General features: G+C 47.9%; 8 protein-coding genes and 1 non-coding gene across 9 annotated transcripts; 3 read left to right on the plus strand and 6 right to left on the minus strand.

Annotated features, from left to right (window-relative positions):
- Positions 1 to 47: 47 nt before the first annotated feature.
- On the minus strand, positions 48 to 2,641 carry BDV27DRAFT_19584 (SDA1 family protein). The gene is made up of 4 exons (XM_032075971.1): positions 2,514 to 2,641; positions 2,411 to 2,446; positions 2,054 to 2,341; positions 48 to 1,995 (listed from the first exon to the last, which is right to left on the minus strand). The coding sequence occupies exons 1-4, from the start codon at positions 2,558 to 2,560 to the stop codon at positions 105 to 107; spliced, it is 2,262 nt and encodes a 753-aa protein (XP_031925369.1). The 5' UTR covers positions 2,561 to 2,641; the 3' UTR covers positions 48 to 104.
- A 280-nt stretch (positions 2,642 to 2,921) lies between these two features.
- Positions 2,922 to 4,228, minus strand: BDV27DRAFT_131749 (40S ribosomal protein uS7). Its single transcript, XM_032067703.1, has 3 exons — positions 3,942 to 4,228; positions 3,570 to 3,753; positions 2,922 to 3,504 (listed from the first exon to the last, which is right to left on the minus strand). The coding sequence occupies exons 1-3, from the start codon at positions 4,082 to 4,084 to the stop codon at positions 3,187 to 3,189; spliced, it is 645 nt and encodes a 214-aa protein (XP_031925370.1). The 5' UTR covers positions 4,085 to 4,228; the 3' UTR covers positions 2,922 to 3,186.
- Positions 4,229 to 4,921: 693 nt separating this feature from the next.
- On the plus strand, positions 4,922 to 11,443 carry BDV27DRAFT_131752 (putative AMP binding domain protein). Its single transcript, XM_032067704.1, has 6 exons — positions 4,922 to 5,154; positions 5,247 to 5,269; positions 5,410 to 9,155; positions 9,209 to 9,418; positions 9,478 to 10,081; positions 10,141 to 11,443. The coding sequence occupies exons 1-6, from the start codon at positions 5,077 to 5,079 to the stop codon at positions 11,045 to 11,047; spliced, it is 5,568 nt and encodes a 1,855-aa protein (XP_031925371.1). The 5' UTR covers positions 4,922 to 5,076; the 3' UTR covers positions 11,048 to 11,443.
- Positions 11,444 to 13,974: 2,531 nt separating this feature from the next.
- Positions 13,975 to 14,902, plus strand: BDV27DRAFT_147108 (uncharacterized protein; the record flags this gene model as incomplete). Its single annotated transcript, XM_032070688.1, has 3 exons — positions 13,975 to 14,114; positions 14,173 to 14,530; positions 14,591 to 14,902. The coding sequence occupies 3 exons, from the start codon at positions 13,975 to 13,977 to the stop codon at positions 14,900 to 14,902; spliced, it is 810 nt and encodes a 269-aa protein (XP_031925372.1).
- Positions 14,903 to 14,976: 74 nt separating this feature from the next.
- BDV27DRAFT_131755 (SDR family NAD(P)-dependent oxidoreductase) lies at positions 14,977 to 16,454 on the minus strand. Its single transcript, XM_032067705.1, has 8 exons — positions 16,275 to 16,454; positions 16,064 to 16,208; positions 15,834 to 15,983; positions 15,665 to 15,772; positions 15,467 to 15,607; positions 15,339 to 15,401; positions 15,196 to 15,274; positions 14,977 to 15,134 (listed from the first exon to the last, which is right to left on the minus strand). Exons 1-8 carry the CDS (start codon positions 16,322 to 16,324, stop codon positions 15,091 to 15,093), a joined length of 780 nt encoding a protein of 259 aa, XP_031925373.1. The 5' UTR covers positions 16,325 to 16,454; the 3' UTR covers positions 14,977 to 15,090.
- Positions 16,455 to 17,953: 1,499 nt separating this feature from the next.
- Positions 17,954 to 18,025, minus strand: BDV27DRAFT_t154. Its single transcript has one exon. It is a non-coding gene; the product is annotated as a tRNA-Ala (tRNA).
- Positions 18,026 to 18,564: 539 nt separating this feature from the next.
- Positions 18,565 to 21,015, minus strand: BDV27DRAFT_19628 (2-isopropylmalate synthase). The gene is made up of 4 exons (XM_032075974.1): positions 20,801 to 21,015; positions 20,536 to 20,680; positions 18,873 to 20,456; positions 18,565 to 18,804 (listed from the first exon to the last, which is right to left on the minus strand). The coding sequence occupies exons 1-4, from the start codon at positions 20,806 to 20,808 to the stop codon at positions 18,607 to 18,609; spliced, it is 1,935 nt and encodes a 644-aa protein (XP_031925374.1). The 5' UTR covers positions 20,809 to 21,015; the 3' UTR covers positions 18,565 to 18,606.
- Positions 21,016 to 21,623, plus strand: BDV27DRAFT_19627 (uncharacterized protein). The gene has a single exon (XM_032075973.1). The coding sequence runs from the start codon at positions 21,223 to 21,225 to the stop codon at positions 21,535 to 21,537; it is 315 nt and encodes a 104-aa protein (XP_031925375.1). The 5' UTR covers positions 21,016 to 21,222; the 3' UTR covers positions 21,538 to 21,623.
- drs1 (putative ATP-dependent RNA helicase DRS1) lies at positions 21,624 to 24,308 on the minus strand. Its single transcript, XM_032075972.1, has 2 exons — positions 22,477 to 24,308; positions 21,624 to 22,418 (listed from the first exon to the last, which is right to left on the minus strand). The coding sequence occupies exons 1-2, from the start codon at positions 24,226 to 24,228 to the stop codon at positions 21,711 to 21,713; spliced, it is 2,460 nt and encodes an 819-aa protein (XP_031925376.1). The 5' UTR covers positions 24,229 to 24,308; the 3' UTR covers positions 21,624 to 21,710.
- Between the last annotated feature and the right edge of the window lie 664 nt (positions 24,309 to 24,972).

Here is a 24,972-nt window from a genome sequence, read left to right on the forward strand (position 1 = left end):
TCAACGTAGATTTCAACAATGTAAATTCAAAAACCAAGCTACCGCTCTATTATAGCGACCAAAACTATCGACCATGGGCTGTCTCCACGTATATACATCGACCTTTAACCATTGTTTCCCCTCCTGCCGCCACGCTTCTGGCGGTCTTGATGGGCCTTCAATACGTTGCGAGTTTCCACAAGACTCCTCTTGCCTTTGTTTCTTGCTTTTCCGAGGGTCATGAAGATGTTCTTTCTGCGAGCCTTCTCCTTATTCGTAGTACTCTTACCCTGTTCCACCTTACGCTCCTTCCTCTTCGCAGTGATACTCTTATGCTCTGCACGATCAGTCTTCCCTTCCTTAGCATGGGCAATTCGTTCTTCACGAGTTGCTTTTCCGGCGGACAGAGCAGCCAAACCCTCAATCTCTTCAGCCGTCAGAGGATCATCCTTGTGCCGAGAAGCGTTGGTCTGACCACGGCGACCTTTGGCGCCTGGAACAAGTGCGTCAACAGCTGCTTGAGTGCGTAATTCTTGAAGCTTCGCCAGGTCTGCCGGTGTAAGAATACGTGTGGTTGCGATGTTTGCAATATCTGGCTTTTGAACCTCTGTCTTATCCTGCGCTGTCTCGGAATTGACATTTTCTTCATTATTGGCATCCTGCTTGGCCTTCTTTGACGGGCGTGCGTTCTTCTCATCGTCGGAGTCGCTAAGATCGATTTCAGCATCGCTTTGGACATCGATCCAGCCGCCGGAGTCATCGCTGTCCTCATCGTCTTCTACATTCCAAGCGTCCCAGTCGGCTTCTTCATCCTCCTCATCCTCGCCGTCTTCTGCATCAGAAGGAAGCCCCTTTTCGGCCCTCCTCTTCTTGCGCTCCTCTTCCTTCCACTGCTCGAGAAGCTCCAAGCCCTCGATACCACCGGTCGCTTCTTCTCCATAACGCTTCTCCTTCTTTTCTCCTGAGCGAAGACCGATAGATGCCTCTTTGCCGCGGTCACGTCTTTTCAGCATCTCCGGATTAAGGTCTCTGTAGAGACCGAGTAGACCTCTGGCTGCCATCACAACACCTTTATCCTTACTCTTTCTATACATAACAAGATCTTGTAGCAAAGTCTCATTCATTGCAAGTGGCTGTCGTGCACAGATCTCTCTGATGGCATTGAGACCAGCGGTAGCAACCAACGATGCCGATGCTTCAGATACGAACTCATTCGCGATCTTCTGAATGAGCGGTTCAAGCACATCCGGAGGAACCAAATCATGCGACGCTTGCGCTAGCGATGCCAAAAAGGAAGTGACCGAAGGTTGCCGTGGAGTGAGATATTTCTGGAAATAAGAGTAGAGTTGCATTATATGCAGCTTATGCAATCCGACAAGGCGAGTTACAAGTTGCAAAACTTGAAGCTTTTGCTCTAGATTGACCTTGGACTTGGAATTTTGCAGATGCTTCGAAAACAAAGCTTCTGCGAAGCCTTGAGGATCGTGTAGAAGATGTAGCGCAGAGAAATTCAATGGATGTGGTTGGTTCTTCTTGCGCTCCTTTCTCTTGACAGTTGCTTTCGCCTTCTCCACAGCGCGAGACTTCTTCCTGGTCTTCTTGTTGATACCAACCTGGTGCTTGACCTTACCAAGGTCTATGGCCTCTTCGTCACTGCTCTCATCTTCCATTTCCTCGCGCTCTTGATCTCCACCCAGGAAAAAGCGAACACCACCGATAATAACTTTCTCGTTTTCCGACAAACTAGCTTCCTTCATGACCTCAACAGTTTTCGCATCGGACCAGATCTGCCGCTTCCATAATTCACGAATGAGCTTAATGGCCCATAGACCCTTGGACGAGACACGGTCTGATGTCACCAAGTTATAAAGGACAGTCTGCATGGTGCGGTTGAGCTTGTGATTTGTTGTCTTAGCGTTCGAAGCACGAAGATCCATTAAAATCTTTTGGAAGATCAATGCTCGCAATGTCTTGCTGGGCGTCGTAATGAGAATAGGAAATAAGGTTTGGAGTAATCTGTAGCCACAATATTCAGTAACGGAATAAACCCATTCTGCGAATGACATTAACATACGTTGCAGAGTCAAGAAGCTCCTTCTTTCTCAGCAGTACTAGACTCCCCACGATCTTCTCTCGAAGTTCCGGCTCCAATACTAAGTGATGCTGCGTCAAGATGTCCATGAGCTGCTGAGGGAAGTCCTTGGTAATGTCTGGGTAACAGTCGGCAACGTGAGCAACAAAGTCGATCAGTTCGCGCAATGAGATAATGCCCGTATCAGTGGCCGACGTCGGTGCTGCCATGAAAATTTCTCGGTGACTCTCATATTGATAATGTTGAGCGCGAAAGTCTTCGATGTAAGATCTGTAACACGATGCATATTAGCAAACAATCGACAGGTATACCCATTTTCGAGTGCCGCGATTAACTTACTTTGGGTCTCTTCGAATTTTATGCTGTAAATTGGGTCTGAAGATCACGTTAGTGACAAGATAAATCTTCAACTCTCGGATGGAGATGACAATTAAGTACTCACAGGTCGGCCTCGACCTTTTCCAAGGCTCCCAGCTTCCTTTTTACCATTTTTCTAGGAGTATTTCACCAGTGACTCGAAAGTATGTGGTGAAAGAATCAAGGAAAGAGAAATCGGGGTGTGGGAGGTGGTAGTGCTCACGTTTGATAACGGATCTGAACTTTTTTTCCCACCACGGGATCGGGCAAGCCTATCGATAAGCGACAAAACGTCCGGAGCAAAGTGGCTCTGCGCAAGACATCTATGATCCGCCCATCCCTTGTAGAGCGACTTAAACCAAAAGTCAGGAGCCTTAGGTTAGAGAATTACCCTCCGTTCCTTAGATCTACGCGCTATGGTGAAGCTGAGCCACGACCTATGGCTTACAGCCAAGACGAACTACGTTGGTCGTTGTAAAGACAGAGCAACCTATGGAAATTTGAAAGATCTTTTTTTTTCGTTGAACAAAAATAAAAGGTACCGACTTAAAAGCCCAAGGTCTTCATGATCGCATCTCAGCTACTATAGAAGAAAGCCGTCCCATTATCGTTTTGGATTTTGCTCCCTCCAGTGACTGTTTTGAGGTATGTACAGTCGCGCAGATGCATGCCAATCGACTGAATCCTATAGAACCCCCCGTCCACTCCAGTACAGATAGAAACAGGACCAAACGGAGAATACGCCCAACATTATCCCTTTACCGGTTGCTCTTGGCAACACGCTCAAGCTCGTCCTTCTTCTTGATGGCATAGGAGTTCGAGCTTCCCTTGGCAGCGTTGATAAGCTCTTCAGCGAGGCACTCAGCAATGCTCTTGATGTTACGGAAAGAGGCCTCACGGGCACCGATGGTCAAGAGGGCAATGGACTGGTTGACACGGCGGAGGGGAGAAACATCAACGGCCTGACGACGGACGGTACCGGCGGAACCGATACGGGTGCTGTCTTCACGGGGACCGCAGTTGACAATGGCATCAACGGCGACCTGGAGGGGGTTCTGGTCGGTCATGATGTGGATCTGCGGAAGTTGTTAGTTTCTGGTGTCTGAGGTATCGGCTAGTCCACCACAAAAGATGCACGTACGATCTCGAAAGCGTGAGCAACGATGCGCACAGCCATGAGCTTCTTGCCGTTGTTGCGGCCGTTCATCATGAGCGAGTTGGTCAGGCGCTCAATGATGGGGCACTGAGCCTTGCGGAAACGCTTGGCGGCATAACGACCGGCGGAGTGAGGAAGGTAGACGGGGTTACGAATCTGGATGTAGTCGCTATGTGCGTAGATTCGAGTCAGCAAATTCCATTTCGTATATGCATCCTTTTCCGCATCCCTCTTGCACAGTTCATTCCTCTCCCTCGTTGTCGCATCATTTCCCATCCCAAATTCAACCAGGCGACGCTTGGACGGACGCGGTTTTATCGTAGCACAGAAAATCGCAAAGAATTGGAAAGCACCTACGTCAAGGAAATATCCCTGATCTCAACATCCTCGTAGCTCCACTTGTTGAAGAGCTTCACGGTTCCCATCTCCGCGACAGCCTCCTTGGGGAGGACCTGGAAGGCCGCAGTGTTTTCGACCTCGACTTCCCCGTGGTCAGACATTATGGACGCCGAATGCACCTGTTGTCGAGGGAGGGATTCGTAAAAGGTGACGGGCGGTGTCGTTGGGTGAGCGTTCAACGTCGACGATAGCAGTCGGTCGGCTGAAATGTTTCCTTTGGCTGCCAGGAAAATCGAGGTGCGCTCGCTTAGCTCTGTGGACACGTTAGGGCACTGGCCCAACACCAATCATATTCTGTAGGTCATGTGATGGTAGCGCAAGTGGTGCCCAAAACACTAAGCCAGATTTGGATTACATAGGTGTTGCTAATTCCCAAATGAGAAAGTAGTCCTATAAAACGCAGATGAATCTATTCTCGTACTACTACTTGACCCATATGTACAGTACAGTCAAAAGGGTGTTAGTCTCCTTTCCAATGTGTACTAAACAATTTCAGGTGTATCCTCGCTCGGCAAACAAGTTGTACAAACTGCAAAGTTTTCGAATTACATTTTTATCGGCGTAACGTACCTAGTCTTTGTACCAAACGTGTAATATCCAATTGGTTGTAAGGAAATATAAATGCAAAACGAGACAGCAAAACGATGTGTTTGGACAATGATAGTGGGCTTGGAGGCCCATCCACAAATAATACATCCGGTTATACTGGAAGTAAGCGAACATAACCATTGTTGTGAATAATCTTTAAGGATCATCCTCGTGCCCTTATGCTTATTTTCTGCTCTGTGTCGTGGCTGTGCAAGGAACTAAGTTTTGTTATTGGTTCCCCTGTGCTTGTGGAGACCGGCTTTGAGGGGCTTTAAGCCACGGCGGCAGGTGACGTTGTGGCTCTTCAAGCGCGGAGAAATAGAGGACAACCCGGAGTGAAATAGAACCACCTCACGATATCATCGCTAGGGGGCCACATAAGTCAGAGTGTCTGAGATTCCCTCCAGCGCTCTACGACTGACGCCTCAAGGATCCTGAGATGAAGATCATAGAACTCTTTTATCCTTCTAAACACGGATTCGCATGAGAGCCCCTCAACAAGTTCATGTTCAACGCTTCGAAAATGGCGGACGATAATCCAGAGCTGAATAGCGCTTTGCGGAACCTCGACAGAGAATTGGAGGTGTGTATGGAGCAGAGAAACCCATCAACTGCTCTTAAAGATATGGGAGTCATGCTTGCTTGACCGTGTAAGACTAACATCTTGGTAATCAGGAAGGAGATATCACGGAGAAAGGGTAAGCGACCTCTGTCTGACAAACATGGTGAATGAGAGCCGCCGGGAAGTGAGTCGGATGCGCTCAAATACATGATGTTTAAATTCAATACAATGGGGCATATACTATTTAACGATTGATGAAACTGATCTTCTTTTAAGCTATCAGAAACGCCGGACGCTTCTCCTTTCACAATTTTTTGGCCCTAATAGCGGCCTCGAAGTTAATACACCCGGCTCCGGGGGACCTTCTTCATCGTTGACGAGCTCAAATTATGTACCGCCGGCTATACTTAGCGTTCGACCGCCTACCGCCGACTCTACAACTCAGGGCTACTCTTCATTCACCAATGGACGTGACAGCGCCCCGGGTAGCGGAAGCTTCGGATACGATCGAAGAATCAGTGCGGATACACAACACACCGTTGATAGAGACAGCGCGTTCCTACAGGCTCTCGACCGAATGCCCTCGTCTGGCTCATATGACTCTCTATTCCTGCCGAAGTCACAACAAGCATCTGTCACACCAGAAGACACAAGGACCGCGACACTATTAAGTCAGAACTATGCATTCAACCCTGGTCCTTACCAAGATCATTTGGACGAGCCTGCTGGTGTTTATGAAATGCCACCACCTGGCGGAATCACGCGACAGTCGACGATGCTCGACTCACAGCAAGGATACTTCTCTGATTTTGCGGGACAACAACAAGATGATTATAGAGATAGCTATGGTGGGGGCGGCTTTCATCGTTACTCCCAGTCAGATGCATTTTCTCCCACTGCAAATATGGCACCGCCGTTGATACCTGCTTCTGAGCTGCCTCATGGGCCGGCAATTGAGCATTTGCTCCCTCTAGAACCTCGCGACATTCCATTTGCAGTTCATGACCCCCATGACAAGAATATGCCGATGTCTAACTTTGACAACATCCCGGCTGTGCTTCGGCATCGCTCTCGGATCCATTCAAAACAGGCTGCTTACTGGGTATTGGACCAAAAAGGCAAGGAGATTGCGTCGATCACATGGGAGAAGCTTGCAAGCCGTGCTGAAAAGGTCGCACAGGTTATCCGAGATAAGAGTAATCTATATCGCGGTGACCGAGTAGCACTCATCTACCGAGATTCCGAGGTCATAGAGTTTGCCGTTGCGCTCATGGGATGCTTCATCGCCGGCGTTGTTGCTGTACCAATCAATAGCCTCGAGGACTATCAAAGCCTTAACCTTGTTCTCACCTCAACGCAAGCGCATCTTGCATTGACTACAGAAAATAATTTAAAAAGCTTTCAAAGGGATATTACCGCCCAAAAATTGAACTGGCCAAGAGGTGTAGAGTGGTGGAAAACTAACGAATTCGGAAGTTATCATCCGAAGAAAAAGGATGATGTACCGCCTCTTGTGGTTCCCGACCTGGCTTATATTGAATTTTCAAGAGCACCTACGGGGGATTTGCGCGGTGTCGTCATGAGTCACCGAACGATCATGCATCAGATGGCCTGCCTTAGCGCAATGATCTCGACTGTGCCGGGCTCTTCAAAAGTCAGATCGCATGGAGAAACGCTCATGAGCTATCTCGATCCCAGGCATGGGATCGGCATGATTTTAGGTGTGCTTCTTACAGTATATGGTGGCCACACAACCGTCTGGCTAGAAGACCGCGCAGTTGAAACGCCAGGCCTCTATGCACACCTCATCACGAAGTACAGGGCAACTATCATGGCTGCAGATTACCCTGGCCTCAAAATAGCCGCCTACAATTATCAACAGGATCCAATGGCCACGCGACATTATAAGAAGAATTCTGAGCCCAACTTCGGAAGTGTTAAGCTCTGTCTTATAGACACTCTTACTGTTGATGCTGAGTTCCACGAGATCTTGGCGGACAGATGGCTAAGGCCGATGAGGAATCCAAGAGCTCGGGAAATTGTCGCTCCAATGCTTTGCTTGCCCGAGCACGGAGGTATGGTAATCAGTGTGCGGGATTGGCTAGGCGGTGAAGAACGTATGGGTTGTTCTTTGACTCATGAAATGGATCCAAATGAGCGCGAGGATTTCAAGAAGGAGGAGAGACAGTCAGAAAAGACCAAAGACAACAGCGGGTTTGGCAGCAGTTTGTTGGGTGGGGTTTCATCACCAGCTCCTGTCTCAAAAGAGCAAACAAAGAATGAGCTCCAAGAAGTTCTTCTCGACAAAGAGGCTTTAAAAAGCAACGAAATTGTCGTCTTGGCCATGGGTGAAGAGGCTAGGAAGTTTTCTGGGTCTATGCCACATGCCGTGCGCGTTGGCTCATTCGGTTATCCTATCCCTGATGCTACACTGGCTGTTGTCGATCCTGAGACAAATTTGCTGTGCACACCGAATGTGATCGGAGAGATTTGGGTGGACTCGCCATCCCTTTCCGGAGGCTTCTGGGCGCTGCCAAAACATACTGAAGCAATCTTCCATGCACGGCCCTACAAGTTCGAAGAGGGAAACCCAACTCCTGTGTTGGTGGAGCCGGAGTTCTTGCGGACTGGTCTACTGGGGTGTGTGATTGAAGGCAAGATATTTGTGCTGGGCCTCTATGAAGACCGTCTTCGCCAGAAAGTTGAATGGGTGGAACACGGACAGGAAATCGTTGAACATCGTTATTTCTTCGTTCAACATATGATCGTCAGTCTTCTGAAAAACGTACCTAAGATACACGATTGTACAGCCTTCGATGTTTTTGTCAACGAAGAACATCTTCCGATCGTGGTTCTAGAGTCATACGCAGCGTCCACGGCACCAGCAACCTCCGGTGGACCTCCACGGCAGTTGGACTCTGTTCTCCTTGAATCTCTAGCAGAAAGGTGCATGGAAGTCCTCTATCACGAACACCACTTGCGGGTCTACTGTGTCCTGCTCACCGCTCCTAACACTCTACCTCGTGTCACTAAGAATGGCAGGCAAGAGATCGGTAACATGCTCTGCCGCAGAGATTTTGATTCTGGAACTTTACCCTGTGTTCACGTAAAGTTCGGTGTTGAGCGGTCGGTTATGAACTTACCAGTTGGAGTTGACCCAGTCGGAGGAATCTGGTCCCCCCTAGCCCTGACGTCAAGACAAGAAATGCTTGCCATGCAAGAAAAGCAGTATTCGGGCGTAGACTACCGTGAAGTCGTCATGGATGATCGCACATCAACGCCATTGAGCAATTTCTCAACTATCGTGGATCTCCTTCATTGGCGTGTTTCTCGTCAGGCAGAAGAGCTAGCTTATTGCTCCATCGATGGCCGTGGAAAGGAAGGGAAGGGCATCACTTGGAAGAAATTTGACTTGAAAGTTGCCGCTGTAGCAAGCTATCTGAGGAATAAAGTCAAAGTTCGCCCAGGCGATCACTTGGTGCTTATGTATACCCACTCAGAAGAATACGTCTATGCAGTTCATGCTTGCTTCTGTCTGGGGGTGGTTGCCATTCCTCTTCCCCCTATCGATCAAAATCGGCTCTCAGAAGATGCCCCGGCTTTCTTACACGTTATCAATGATTTCAATGTGAAAGCCATCATTGTAAACAGTGATGTTGATCATGTGATGAGACAGAAGCTCGTTTCGCAGCATATCAAGCAGTCTGCACAGGTTCTTCGGATAGGTGTACCGGCAATCTACAACACCACAAAACCAGGGAAACAGTCTCACGGCTGTCGAGAGCTCGGTTATGTTGTGAAAGATGCATGGTTACAGGGAAGTACACCAGCAATGGTTTGGACTTATTGGACGCCAGACCAGAGGAGGATATCGGTCCATATCGGCCATGATACTATTATGGGTATGTGCAAGGTACAAAAAGAGACATGCCAGATGAGCAGTGTAAGACCCGTTCTGGGTAGTGTTCGCAGCACCCTGAGTCTTGGCTTCCTCCATACCTGTTTGATGGGTATCTATGTTGGTAAGCAGAATCAATAAACTTAAAATGTCTTCCGGGTTAACCAAAGCTTCTAGGGGCTCCCACATACCTCGTATCACCTGTCGACTTCGCAACAAACCCCATGACACTTTTCGTCACTCTTGCACGCTATAAGATTAAAGATACGTATGCTACCAGCCAGATGTTGGACTACGCGATGACTGCAATGGCTGGGAAGGGCTTTCAACTTCAGGAATTGAAGAACTTGATGATATCTGCTGAAGGCCGACCACGTATCGATATATGTATGTTCCTTGTGATCCGATCAGTCAAAATAGGTATGCTGACATACTCTTGCCTCCAGACCAAAAGGTGCGTCTGCACTTCGCTTCTGCAGGTCTCGACCGTACCGCAATCAACATAGTGTATTCTCATGTCCTCAACCCGATGGTTGTTACGAGATCATATATGTGCATCGAACCGATTGAATTATGGCTTGACCTTCGGGCTCTGCGTCGTGGACTTGTGTGTCCCGTAGATCCTGATACAGACCCAACTGCCCTTGCCGTCCAAGACTCTGGAATGGTGCCGGTGAATACACAAATAGCTATTGTGAACCCGGAGACCTGTACTTTGTCACATGTGGGTGAATATGGCGAGATTTGGATACAATCGGATGCCTGCGCCAAGGCATTCTACGGTTCTAAGCAAGATTTCGACCAAGAGCGTTTTAACGGGCGAATTGTAGACGGTGACCCTAATGTGGCCTATGTACGTACTGGTGATCTGGGCTTCCTTCACACTGTCACGAGACCTATTGGCCCTGGAGGACAGCCCGTCGAAATGCAAGTACTATTTGTCCTTGGAGGGATCGGTGAGACCTTCGAGGTCAATGGTCTGAACCATTTCCCAATGGATATTGAAAACTCCGTTGAAAGATGTCACCGCAACATTGTGACTGGGGGCTGGTAAGTGAACAGTCATAGTATTCCAGTCTGGCATACACCTGCTAATATAATTGATATAGTGCTGTCTTCCAGGCAGGTGGATTAATTGTTGTTGTTGTTGAAGTTACAAGGAAAGCTTACTTGGCATCTCTTGTGCCTGTGATTGTCGACGCTATTCTAAACGAGCACCAAGTTGTTGCCGATATCGTGGCATTTGTTTCTCATGGAGACTTCCCTCGATCCCGATTAGGCGAGAAACAGCGAGGCAAGGTCTTAGCGTCTTGGGTCACACGGAAACTACGATCTATCGCCCAGTTCAGTATTCGCGATATGGAGGGGCCAGAAAATCCGTTCTCAGAGGCCCCGCAGCATCGCGTCAGCCGAAGCTCAAAACCCGGAAGCATGATGGGCAACAGCACTCGACGATCTACCGTGATTCCGGATAGCGACTCAGCTGTACCCCGCTCACCAGCTCCAGTGCTTATGGAGCAGCCTGAAGCACCTGGTTCCTATCATGCTACGCAGGAAAGAGAAGGACCGGCGATTGATAGCCCGATCACCATTCCCGAAACAATTCCCTCAGTTCCATACATCGCGGAACCGACACGACCGACAACATCCTCAACTACTGGGGGTCTTCCGGCAAAAGCTGAAGTTCCCGCAACGATTGGAAACCCTGACTTTGGATTCGACTTCGGTGATTTTGCTAACTCAGCGGGCACAACTCCATTGGAAGCAAGCACCCCCGCGATTGAAAATTTACCTTACCGTAATCCTCCTAGGGGCGACTCTCTTGCCCATAAACAACAGCTTGCTGGTGTTCCTAGTGGTTTCTCAACTGGCCAACCTGATTTCTACGACAGACGGCCTGACGCACCGGACGTCGGTGCTGGCGACTGGCCACAAGAAGCTCTTATGTACCAGTCAACGCTGGGAGTTGATGATACATATGGTCAGGGTGGGGTTCACAAGTACACCCAGCAGTAACAATGACATGGCAAGACGGCGGTATGACGGAAATAACTACGGGATCTGAAAACACGCAAACTTCATCAGTTCACCATGCAACAATGGTCATGACATATAGATGGGGTAATTAGATGCAGATGCTTTGATATAGTGTTGGCTGTCTTGTATCCCGTTTCTGGCATAGAGAGTACTTGGAGCCCGCCCTTCTCTTTCTTCATTATCTATGTCCCCTAAACATTTCATCGCTTTTATGACTTTACAAAACCCATTGCCTCTTTAGCCCATTCCCCCGTGCGCATTTATCTTTTCGCTGTTGTCTTCGTTCAAATGATTTGTCTGCTTTACACTATGAACGACATTCAACGTTCTGTACATACATAGCCTATGAATGAATATGCTACGTTCTTTTAGCTATCGACTGGCAATGATATGATCTGTTAATCAACTAGCACCAGCTGCTTGGACACAATTACCGCGGTGGATTGTTTTCAAAGGGACTGGGACTAAGGCATGCTGCTAGGAAGAAGTCAGCGGTTAACTCCGTGGTGGATCCTAAATCATAAGGATGACACGGGACCGAGGTAATCCAATTGCCAAGATCCATAGGGTTTTGCGTTCCCACCTTCGACGCCTGAAAATATATAACGTAAGTTGGGTGGTACTAACAAGATGCGTGATTTCTAGCAGACTTTTTCTACAAAGTGGGTGCTTTCAAAAGGGAGGGTACACCGTACGAAGGAATGAAAACAGAGATAATCTAATCAGCTTTGATACCGGTACCGGATTCAACCTATAGCCGCTTAGTCACAGAAGAAATGCAAAGTCCCAATTTATACACAGTATAGAGCTTTCTATACGGAGCCCTGATTTTATGGTCTTGAATTCGCCACGTGAGGTTAATGGCGCCACTAAGGTTCTAAAACGGTCACGGGCTAGGCTAGTATCTACACCATTGATACCTACCTTAACCAAGAAATCGACTACAATTGCCAATACTGCTATTTTAGAAGCGATTTGGATCCTGGGCATTCAAGGTTGCAGGGTCTAGAGATTAAGGTAGACCCACTCGGATTCTTAAACCGAGAACTAGTATTATTTTACTTTTTTGCATATTAAGCGAGGTGAGCCATTGCAGGCTTCTATCTCTTACTTCGCTAACCTCTCCGGTATTTTTTATTCAGCGACAAAAATTACACCTATCTAGTCCAATATGGATCCGCATCCGCCTTTCGGCCATGCGTTGCGGACATCGTGTGATAAGTGTAGGGCTGCAAAGGTAATGATACTTCGGCATTCCGCGGGTATCCGATGATTGACTTGCTCTTCGACAGGTGAGATGCCAGAGGGAAGGGCAAAGCTGTGCTCGGTGTCTACAACGAGGCGATGATTGTGTCACAACTTTCCATCCCCGAAAGACGTCGAAACCGGACAGGTAAGTAAGCACGTTCTGGAGTTGCTTGTAAAGACGTCTCAATTTGAATCGCGTCTCTTATTTCCCCTATCATGTAGGCGAGGGAAGATTTTAGATATGGAAAGCCGAATTGAGCGCATGGAGTCGATCTTGGCCGCGTCAGGCCTCGCAAGCGAGGCTATCACTCCTGCCACTACTGGTACATCAACTGATCTGGATGACCAACTTTCAATGCTATTACTTCATGATGAGGGTTCCTCTACGTTTATTGGTAATCTATTGAACTTCATATGATATATAGAAACTGTACTGACGACCTACATACTTCAGGCTCAGCTTCGAGTCTCTCTCTTTTCTCCCCTGCTGGATTACAGTGGATATCCAGTAGGACTAATTCCTCGGACCTTTCGGATCTCATCCTAAGGCGAATACAAGCATGCCCTCCTCTCCTTGAATCAATCCGCCTATGGCATGGTCTGGACTATCGAGGACAAGTGTCACTTCCGCCTAAACATGTTGCTGATTTGTTTGTCGCATGTAAGATTATTTCCACGCGTATCAGTACACTTTTTCTAATGAATTTTCAGATTTTTTTGACACCCTTAATGATGTTATCCCTTTGTATCGAAGGGATAAGTTTGAAGCTCTGTACGAACAGCAGTATACTTCTTGTCCCCCAAAGAGCACATCTTGGTATGCCTCGCTCAATGTAGTACTCGCGCTTGGCTGCCTGCTATCGCATGAGGAGAATATGAATGTGAGCGCCGAAAGCTCAATGCTGGCACCTACTACTGCAGTAGACTACCTACGGAATTGCTGGAATGTTTTTGGTGAATTATCTCTCAGCTGCAGGGATCTTATGGCTGTTCAAGCGTTGTTGGCAATGGTAAAGTCCCATTCGGTTGATCCCAACTCCGGCTCAGGACTGACTGATGCATTCCAGGCTCTTACTTCAGAAATCCTACTTGACAAAGAAGCCACATACATTGCTTTAGGAGCCGCAGTACGAGTCGCGACTTCACTCGGCTTGCAGCAACAATTGAAGGACCCTCGCCTTTCACCGCCGGAGGTCTCTGAGCGATACATTATCTTCTGGTGCATGTACTCTCTTGATAAAAGCCTCAGTCTTAGGTTAGGAAGGCCTCCAGCTATTGATGATAGGGATATAGAAATCGATATTCCGGACGAGCGGCAGTTGGCCGTTACAAACCCGAGAACTGCTGTCTTGCTCTTGGCACACATGAGGCTTAGCAGAATCGCCAGCGAGGTTTATTCGGAATTATATAGCGCTCGCTCAAGGAGATACCCTGCCCTGAAAAGGTTTCGAACTATATCTGATCTGGATGCGAAACTTCAAGAGTGGTGCCAATCTCTACCAGTAGACGTCCAACCAGGAAAGCCCATCGTTTGCTCCAAGGAAAACGTCCGTCATGCGATTACGTTACATCTCGAATACTTCAACTGTCTAGCAACCCTACATCGCTGTTGGGCCTTTCAAGATCAGCTGACGGAATATGACGAGTTGCGCAATGATATGGCTCGCCAAGATTGTGCTGATATCGGAGATCGTGTCTATACTGGGCATATGATATGTTTGGACTCAGCTCGAAATGTCGCGCGTCTCTTGATTGCAATAGACAAATATGGCTTTCCTAAAAGGACCATGCTAGTTGGGTAAGGATCACCCCCACCAAGATGTGTACTAGAAATCAATGTGCCTGACTAGTCCTAGTCTCACACTGTTTCATTCACTTTCGTCGTTCATTATTCTTTTCGCCAATGTTATTCAGAATCCTGGCGATTCTTATATTACTGAAGACGTCCAGCTTCTGGGAGTCATTCTCGATTCCCTACTCCCCAGTCTTCAAGCCAGTGGGACGTTCCTACCCAATCTAGTCTCTGAAATATTTAGCAAGATGAGGTCAATGGCAGTGGAATATGTGGAAAAGGTGCAAGTCGAATTGAAAAACGTATCGAAACGGCCACGTCGAGACTCTGATGAGGCGATCATGCATCTTCCGCATCGCCCTACAACAAGTAACCATGACCAGCCGCGCAACAAGGGACTCATCTCCACAGCTGATACACACGTACGTATACACTTCCTTTGTTTGTACCACATGAGATGGAACTTGCTCACTGGATTCTAGTGGACAAACGCAAGGCATACTGCGAGCCCCAATCCTACGGAACCTACCAGTTTAACTGAAACGGAGTTACCGCACGAATTAGCTTCTAGAGATAACGCGTGGGAAACCTTGTATGACGGTCTCGATGATCATCTTCCAACGGATGAGATACCTCCCGGGCAGAATCCTTTCAATGAGAATTATAGCATGGCATCCTTTGCTGAGCCGTTACCTGGCTCTGTTCCTTTCATACCGTGGTCGTTGGATTTCGATTTAAATGATCTTTGGCAGTATGGGAAACAAGATTTATTTGAAGGGCGCTCCAGGGAGTAGTATTCCTGGTAGTTGTTTCAGATAGACTATAATTGCTAATATTATTGCTATGCTCTTTTATGTCCATGGGCTTTGCTTGAGTGTTTTCCAGATACCAGAACAAACAGACAAGGGAACGATGCATCACAACCCAGGGCATACTGATATCCGGCTAATCTGGAACCAGGATGAAGTCTACCGCACAAACTTCAAACCTTAGCCGATGGGAGATGCCCAAGAGCCAAGCCCGCATCTATCAAAAAAAGAAATTCAATTAGTATCTCGAAACATGTACATGGAACTGTACAACATACCAACAGTGAGCTGCTGACCTGTCGCGGACGTATTCTTCGCAAGACTGATATACGCGTCCGCACAGTCGTCTAAGTACGTCTAGTTGGTGTTTCCTATATTAGCGATATCTCGGTTTGGGCCTGCAGCCGATTCAAATCCATACCTCGTGTCTCAAGGTAGACCGCTCCTTCAATGCATCGATTATGTTGTCGCCAAACTTCATACCCTAGACTTTTATTCAGTATATCGCCCATACTAAGGACATTTGACAGCGTCAGTCAGTGTACCTACCCATTCCGTCAGAAGTAGACCCGGCAAGACTGCATTAACGCGGATCTCAGGCCCAAATGTGAAGGCAAAATGCTTCATCAGGTGCAGGCCGGCTGCTTTGGTGACTGAGTATGCCATGCTGCTGCCACCCGTCGTGATTCCCTACTTAGAGTCAGTCTTATAGCCAGGAAGATCAGTTGAGGTGGGTTCTGAGCATACAGCAATGGAAGAAGTAGCGATGTAGACGCCGCCGTCGGGGTTCTTCGACATGATAGGCTGCGCAGTTTGCATAAGCTGCAGGTGGGACATTACGTTGGCTGCCCAGCACTGGACGTTGCGGATAAGTATAATATTTTTTATAAATCTTCTTGTATCATGGGAGCATTACCTTGTTCCATTCATCGTGGGACATGTCGTAAATGTCTCCGGGGCGAGTAAAGCGTGTCCATCCAGCATTAGCAATGATGATATCTAAACCACCTAGCTTTCCCACTGTTGTGTGAACAAGCTGGTCGTTCTCGGCGGCAACGAGCGTGTCCTTGATGGGAATAAACGATTTAGCATATGGAATATATAAAGCCATGGAATCGAACTAATCCCTGTGAAAGATATTCATACAGCTTGGGCGATGTGGCACTTCACCGAGTACTCCTTCTCAAGTTTGTCGGCCAGTTGCTGCGCAGCCTCCGCATTGGAGTGGTAGTTGATGAGCACGTTGGCACCTTCTGCTGCAAACTTCTCGCATACCAAGGCGCCTAGGCCTCTAGAAGCCATTGCAGCTACGATTAGCCAAAGGGAGACCCCGGCGGTGGACAAGGAGCTTTCTCACCTGGAGCCGGCTGTCACCAACACGTTTCTTCCCTTTAGCGAGTAGGGCATGTTTGTCGGTGATTTGTAGATATAGTTTGCAGTAAGGGTGGAAAAATGAAAGTCAATTGGGTTCAGAGATTAGATCTAATGTATTATTTTGGAAATCAATATCTTGAGAGTGGCATATGGATTGTACGATGAGGGGGGCTTTTTTTTTTTTTTTTTTTTACCCCGCTTGCCCTGCATAAGGTCGTTAAAGATTATCGTGCCGAGGTTCGTTTAATTGATCTCAGCTATCTAAGGATCGTTCCCCCTAGTGAATTACTAGAGTTAAAATGAGTGCTATAAATGAAAAGAGAAATACGAGGCCGAGGCTTGTTCTGCAGGCCCTTTCCTAACTTCAGAGCGGAGGATGCTTCTCTTTAACGGCGGTTTCTCTACATCTTTGTTTCCGTGTCGATAGCAGAATTACGCAAAGTGAGAAGAATCTACCCATGTGATGGAGGTGCCAATCAAGGAGGTCCACACATGCTTGAGAGGAGATACCTTTCATATGCCTATCTTCGAACTCCTGGAAAGAGGACGTCTTGCTTCTGATGTAATGAAGCAGAGCCATACCTTCCGAGCAACATCTCCTTGAAGAACGGTACGTCCACCATACTAGTGTTCGAGGATGATTGAACCATCCCTACTACTCCCTATGGATCATTCCAAAAACTAACTGTATATCCCCGTCATCTTATTCGATCGCTCGAATCAGAAACACATATATATGTCGTAATAAGTCCGAAACACGATTAGTCGAGGTTACTACATTGTCAAGCCGCATTAATTGAGCCAGGACACTCAATACTTGCAAAGTCGTCTTGCTCTTCCTTTGTTCAGGCCATGCTGAGACTCATCAACACGCTGCCACACATGACACCGTGTGCGATGTGATGCAGACCAATATCCTCGGGGCATTTAAACTGATCTATCACCCGAATGATGTAAAACGTGCGACCATATGAGGAATACTGACCCCTAATGAAACACGACCTGGTCGTGCCTTTCCATTGTTGGCGTAGTCGAGGATGCGCAACGCAGATGGTTCGGCTATATAATCCCCTATTCTGACAGCATGGAATTATCTTTGGGGTACGCGTGTTCTTTTCAATTGAAAGACTCTAATGCCTTATCGATATATATGGGACATCTTGTTCCTGGTATTTGAGGCCCTTACTTCCATAGTATTGAGTACGGCAAGTAGTCAATTGCCTCACATTCATCATCCTCGGGCGACTTGAGGCAAATAACCTGTTGATGAAGTAATGAAGCTAGGTACATTTATGCATACGCCTGTTACAGAGAGATGCCAGAGCCACCAAAGACCTTTGTCAAAAGTCAAGACGAGGCGACGCTTCTACTGAAGAAAGCAATGTAATGCCGAGCGCATTGACGGTCGGTGCAAGATCATGCATAGACAATACCACCAATCTTGGGGTCGGCGCATTGTTAGCTTCGAATACCACCTAACCTCATAAAGCTTGCATGTTACGAAAACGGATTGTCCGCATGTAAAAATGCGACACGCATTCAGGAACATCCTGATTACACACACCGTCCGGCGGTCTTTGCCACGCCACACATCTATTTATCTTTCTTAGGAGAGCAGCAGGTATGCTTAAAAGGCATACAAAAAAATTTAAAAAAAAAAGATGGAGATGCGGGGAATTGAACCCCGGACCTTTCACATGCTAAGCGAATGTTATACCACTAAACCACATCCCCAGGTAGATGTTTGCGGTCTATTTATTTGAAAATATAAGAAATTTTGAAATAGTCGGGTTGCAAATTTTCCGGACTAAAGTTAGCTTTAACCGCAAGTGGTAGAGCGGCGGCTCCCGGACCCACAAGGGCGATCCCCGATCTAAAGTGATCTCCCCAGTCTCAAGTGTGTTCTTGTTTGTGCTGACATCGGCCATTGCCCTTTTGTGTCGTCTCTCTCGTGATTGTTTCAGACGTAGGGTTATAGATCATAAATGGTACGTGGTTTGTGCTCGTTGCGTAGAGTATATGTGTAGATTGTGAGTGCACCCTCAGGCGTCCTATATATGTAAATATATGTAGAGAGATTCGACATCATGGTTTGTAAATTAATGAAACCTCAACCGAGTGAGAAATTTTTGACATCTCAATTATATTATCTTTCGTACCATGTCATTCTGTACATACAAATATGCTTTTCAAGACCTTGCTTTTCTACCACTGAAGCCTTAAAAAAATAAAACCGAACCTGCCTCCCCAACCATGAATTAGGAAAAGATAAAGAGAAAAATTCGAAAAGGGTAGTAAGAAAGAAAGCTTAAGATTTATTGGCTCTCAGCTTGTCTCGTCAGGGCATCAATATCGACCTGGGGCTTGGCACTGCCGTTGGCAGCCTTAGCAAGGTTGGTGGCAAGATCACTTGAGCCGGTGAGGGTCTCTAGGGCTTGCAGGTCCTCGTCAGTGAGGGTGTTGGAGCGGATGGGCCGGAAGGGAGCAGGAGAGCCAGCACGGCTAGCCAGGAACTGCACGGCCGAAGTTAGTACGATATATAATGATGATTGCAGTCTAAAAATGAGATTGAGGAGCTTACCGAACTAGCAGCACTGAGCAACGCGATCAAACTGGCCTGGACAACGTCCTGGTGGATACCAACACCCCAGACCTGCTCCTTGCTACCGGCCGCAGTGCACTGGATGTACGTTGCGGCCTTCACCTCCCTACCCAAACCAATGGAGTGTTCCTTGTAGTCGACAACGTCGAGATCGATGCCGAGGGTAGACAAGGCGCCAGCCAAAGAGGAGATAGCACCGGGACCAACACCAGTAATAGCGTGTTGAACACCATCGATCTCGATGACACCAGTGAAGCGCCGCTTGAGGTTCTTGGTGTTCAGCGCCTTGCCAGGCTCGGGGGGTGCTGGGGATGTCGAGCGGTCCGTGGTGATGTTGTAGTCGACTAGGTTGAAGCGGGGGTTGGACTTGAGGTGGTATGCCTCCTCGAAAAGACCGACAATCTCGCTTGCCCGCAGCTCCCGGCTGACCTCCTCCGACTTCTTTTGGACGATCTTGCTGAACTCGACCTGCAAGGCGCGTGGGAGATCCAGCTCCAAGCTGCGCAAGATAACCCAAGCAGCACCACCTTTGCCACTCTGGGAGTTGACACGAATAACAGCTTCGTAAGTTCTGCCGATATCTTGAGGATCCAAGGGGAGGTAAGGAACTTCCCATTGAACTTCCTCATCTGACGCGGCTGTAGCATCATCACGAAGCTTGAAGCCTTTCTTGATAGCATCTTGGTGACTGCCACTGAAAGCGCAAACGACCAGCTGGCCGCCGTAGGGCCACCGTTCATTGACAGGGATCTTATTGCTTTCTTCAACAACCTTGATGACAGCGTTGATATCGGAGAAGTCAACATTTGGGGTGATACCCTGTGTGTAGAGGTTGAGAGCCAAAGTAACCAGGTCAACGTTACCCGTTCTTTCACCATTTCCAAACAGAGTGCCTTCCACACGCTGCGCGCCGGCCATCTGAGCCAGCTCAGCGGCCGCAATGGCACAGCCACGGTCGTTATGCGGGTGAATGGAGACGATATACTTCTCTCGCTCCGACACATGACGGCAGAAGTACTCAATCTGGTCCGCAAAAACGTTGGGGGTCGACATTTCTACTGTCGCGGGCAGGTTAAAGATAATGGGAGCCTCCTCAGTAGGACTCCAAGCCTCCTTGACGGCCTCGCAAACCTGAGCAGCGAACTCAGGCTCCGTGTCAGAAAAGGTTTCGGGGGAGAACTCGAAGTGCCACTCGGTACCGGCGGTCGAGGGGTCGTCCTTGGTGATCGAACGCGCGAACTTGGTGCAACGGACAGCCATTTCCAAACTCTTCTGCTTGTCCATGTTGAAGACAATTCGACGGAAGCACGGGCTTGTGGCTAGGTAGATATGCAGGATAGCCTTCTTTGCACCCTTCAGAGAATCCACCGTGCGGCGGATGAGGTCCTCACGGCAAGGGGACAGGACCTGGAGCCATACATCATCCGGAACGACGCCAGGAGTCTCCACCAGACGCCGGGTGAAGTCGAAGTCTGTTTGTGAGGCAGATGGGAATGACACTTCGATCTCCTTGTAGCCGATATCGACGAGCATTTTAAAGAAGCGGAATTTTTGTTCACCGTCCTGTGAAACCCCAATATGTTAGAATAACCAGTTTCGTGCAATGCGTCAGCCACAATTTCTCTCCCACAAGTTGTCATACCATTGGATCAGGCAAGCTCTGGTTGCCATCTCTTAGATCGGTGGCCAGCCACCGGGGGGCCTTTTCGATGACGTTGTTAGGCCATTGGCGATCAGGGAGATGCAGTGGCTTAAACCGTTTGTACTTTTTCGAGGGATCTTTGAGCCTGTTAATTTTACTGTTAGTGCATTGAGTTGCAAATAATCGGCAGGGCGTGACGTTGAGTGCTGTGGACGGGAAGCTCCACGATAACGGAGCTATGGAGGGGGAGGGGCAGTGGACTTACATCGGCATGGTAGCGGTTAGCGGGTGAGATCCGCAGTGGGGGAATGGAGAGAAAAGAGAGAGGGAGACAAAGGTCGAGGAATAGAAACACTCGGAATGGGGAGAGGTCAACGATCAAGAAGAAAATGAATGATAAGCTGAAAAAGTTTGAACGAAAGCAAACGAAGCAATTGAGGGTATTTAAGATGCGCAATGAGTCAACCCAATCAATTGCAGTGACTCTCCGCTTCAATTTTTCTCTCGCCGACAGCGGATGGCAAAAGCGGCGTATGATTTGGTACCAGACCACAAATGGGGCAATGGGGACGGGGTGACTAACACTGCACCTTTTCCTCTTCAAGACTTTTGAACCACTCCGCCTTGTTGGCTGACAACAGTCTAGTTCTAGTGGTCTAACGATGTACGATAGGTACCCTAAACCACATGGAACAAGCTGGGTCTCACTTTGGGACCGGGTCAATCACCGAGTCGTTATTAGCAATAGTATTGCTCGTTCTCTCATACTATTTGTGCAATGTGCGTTCCAGATGGAGTTTAACATCGAACTATTTGAGTCCGACATGTTTCATCGTCCCCAGTCGGCCGATGACCGGAGGCCTTTACTGCCTCAGGCCATATAAACAGACCACTTTCGTCCGCGGCAAACCGACAGTTTCCGGGCAGTTTGTCGATCCCCAAAGTGACATGACGACAAATCCCATGGCGAGGTCCAAAGATAACGGGTACATATTAGGTTAAGCTTATGGTTTTTCTTTGTCGCGAGTTAGCAAATGAGAGTAACCCTAATTTTAGAACGATATCCAGAAGTATGAGGTACATGAATGCATACATATATACAGGCAAGGGAAAAAGTTAAGAGTTCTAAAGCAGAGGTAGGCTGGTAACTATCAACGTCCGACTCTTCATTTCCCTCATTTCTTGCCCTTCTTTTTATTATCCTTCTTGCTCTTCTGAGTCTTCCCTTGCTTCTGAGATTCTCGGTCCACCTTGCCCTTCTTCCATCCAATATTTCCTTCGTTACGCTGGCGGGCGTCGTCGAGACGTTTCTTGTCCTTATTGCTTAGTTTCATCTTGTCCTTCTTCGACTTCACAGAATCCAATCCATTGAGCTCTGCGGCCCCTGCCTTCTTAGAGAGAATCTTTTCACGTTCACTTGCAAACCATGTGCGCTTTGGTCGCGACATAATTTCCGCTTCGTGCTTAATCATATTCTCACTCTTCGTCACCTGCATCTCCGCTTGTGCTAGCTGCTTTTCTATCTTCTCCTCTTCGAGCACTGCGTCAATTTCACCCTCAAGATCCTTGGCCGTCTTAGCCCATCCGTCGGCGACGGCTGGGTCGACAACTCGGCTCGCGACCTTGGCTCCCTGCGCCTTGCTAGCCTTGACAGCTGCCTTCACCACCTTGCGATCTGGCTCGGCAGCGATCGTGCAGGCTCGACCAGAGCGACCGGCACGAGCAGTACGACCGACTCGATGCAGGTAGATCTCATGGCTTTGAGGAGCTTCGTAGTTAATGACTGTTTCCACTCCTTTAATATCTAAACCACGTGCCGCCAGATCGGTAGCCAGTAGGAAAGAGACCTTGCCCTCACGGAAATTCTCAACGCTTCTTATACGCTGTTATTCATGTTAGTCCTTTGCATAGTGTGGTCAATTTGCGGTAGGCATGACATACCTGTTCTTGACTCATGCTACCGTGAAGCTCAGCGGCTTTCAACCCAAGGAGCCCAAAGACAATCCGTACACGATGTGCTTCTTTCTTCTGCCGGAAGAACACAATGACTCGTCCCGTGTAAACTTCCTTGCATAGGTGAAGAAGGTATCCCAATCGCTTATCCTCCCTTCCAGGTCGTAAACGCACGAATTCCTGAACTAGGTTCATGGAGGTGTTCTTCTTAGAGTCTACCATAAGTCGTACAGGCCGGTTAAGTCCCACTCGAATGAGCTTGTCCACTGAATCGGTCATGGTTGCCGAAAAGAGCATCGTCTGCCGTGACTTTGGAATGGTAGTCAGAATTTCGTTCAGCTCATCTGCGAAACCATCCTCCAGCATCCGATCGGCTTCATCCAAGACCAAAATCTCGAGGGTATCAACGGTAAAGCTTGCAGAGTTACGCATGTGGTCAATGAAACGACCAGGTGTGGCAATGATCACATCAGGGCGCTTCTTCAGGATATTCTCTTGCTCACGGAGACTGAAACCACCAACAAGTTGACAGAACGTGATATCAGTATAAGTAGCAAGTTTAGTAGCCACATTGTAGCACTGTACAGCCAGTTCACGAGTGGGCATCAGGATCGCGACACGGCTAGTAGGGACCTTTCGAGGGCGGAACAGAAGACGCTCAAGGATGGGAACAACGAAGGCAGCCGTCTTTCCTGAACCAGTCACTGCACTACCAACAATATCCTTTCCGAGAAGTGCCACGGGGATTGTCTTGCGCTGGATAGGAGTTGGATTTGTGAAGTTGACCGCAGCCAATCCACGCAGAATAGGTCGGGATAGGTTAAATTCCTGAAATGACCTCTTAGACAGCTCAGCTGCAGATTGTTCACTGGTCTGCTCCTCAGGTGCGAAGAAGGCCTTGCGCTTTGCTTCTTCTTCCGCATCGACTTCACTCTCGGCATCCGAGCCATCGTTGTCTGAAGCAACATCATCGGGATGCTGGACGGGAGTTGCAACAGAGTCGTTGTCAGAGGCGGCATCGTCGTCATCATCACTATTCTCATCTTCGCTGCCTGCATGCTCATCTTCGCTGCCCGACTCTTGAGCATCAGACTGCCCGCTCTCATCCTCGGCGTCAGCACCCATGCCGAACCCATCTTCAGCCATCAATTCATCGTCCTGGAAATCCACAGACATGCCTCCATCCGAGGCATCATCCTCATTTTCATTTTCCTCCTCTTTGCTCTCAACCTCCTGTTTCTTCTGCTTCTTTTTCGACTGAGTCTCTTTCTTCGCTTGCCTCCTCGATATGATCTCGTCAATATCCACTCCCTGTTTATCGCCATTCTTCTTCGCATCGTCCTTCGTATCACCTAGTCCCCATCCATCGAACCCTTCCACCACGTCCTTCTGAGCTGCAGTCCCGGCATCAAACTCAAAATCCGAATTCAGCGCACCGTCATCCTCCCCAGCATCCTCTTCCCCCTCTAGGTCTTCCTCCGGTTCAGATGTAGCCTCTTCACCTTTCTTCTGTTGTTTCCGGTTTTTCAATTGCTTCTGTTGCTTCTGTTTTTTGTTCTTACTTTGTGTTGTCTCCACCGTGTCCCTCTTGCGCTTCTTGGTGGTTGACTTCGCCCTTTCTTCGTCTACATGGTCGTCTCCATCTTCATCGATGTCGTTGAACGCATCGTTTTCATCGTCGGAGAGTGTAAGCACGAAATCGTCGTCTTTGGGAGAACTGGGTTTTTTTGGCGGTGCCATTTTTTTCGGCTTATAAGGGGTAAAACCCGGTAAGCTAGTAAATTATGCGGTCGCTTTTCAAGAAGAGCAGAATGAACACGAATAATAAGAATAACTTTTGATTAGAAAGTCCTAATGTCCTCCCAGACCCTTAAGCTGTACTCACTAGTTCATATCTTTTCGGGGAAAAGAAAAAAAGTTCAAAACTGCGGAGGCGGTGAAAGGTTACAATACGGCAGAAAAGACTGCGGACTGGCTTTGGGGATGAATTGATTGGTGGTTCTTTTTCTCTGCTTGAACTAAGCTGTGATGGGACTAGCGTAAAAGTATGGACCTGACGCATTGCCAGTATTCCGTACTTTTGGAGGTTGATTTGCTAACGTCTACTAGTATACCTGCTATCTTTCATGTTCCTTGAGTAAAAGCACGCTGTATCCCTCTGCTCTTTTCTTTTTCATTTTGTACTTTTGAGGTATCTTGACCATACGGACTTTTTGCCATCGAAATTTCTTAAAGAACAACACAATCTGAAAATATGACGAAAAGACATAAGAGCCATCTAACCCATATTGCAACCAATTTAAGAGTTGAAAACCATATCTGCCAAGTCCAACGACATTAGTAGCAGTCTGTGAATCATGGTCGTAGGGGTTTTTTTTTTTTTTTTTTTCCATATTTCTTATGTTTATTTGCTTTTTGGTGGGATCAGCTAAACCATTCGGATTGTCTAGCATTTTCCGATCGATGTGGATATTCCGGTTCAAT

This window comes from Aspergillus caelatus, assembly GCF_009193585.1.
Source record: "Aspergillus caelatus strain CBS 763.97 unplaced genomic scaffold BDV27scaffold_146, whole genome shotgun sequence".
Lineage (NCBI taxonomy): Eukaryota > Fungi > Ascomycota > Eurotiomycetes > Eurotiales > Aspergillaceae > Aspergillus > Aspergillus caelatus.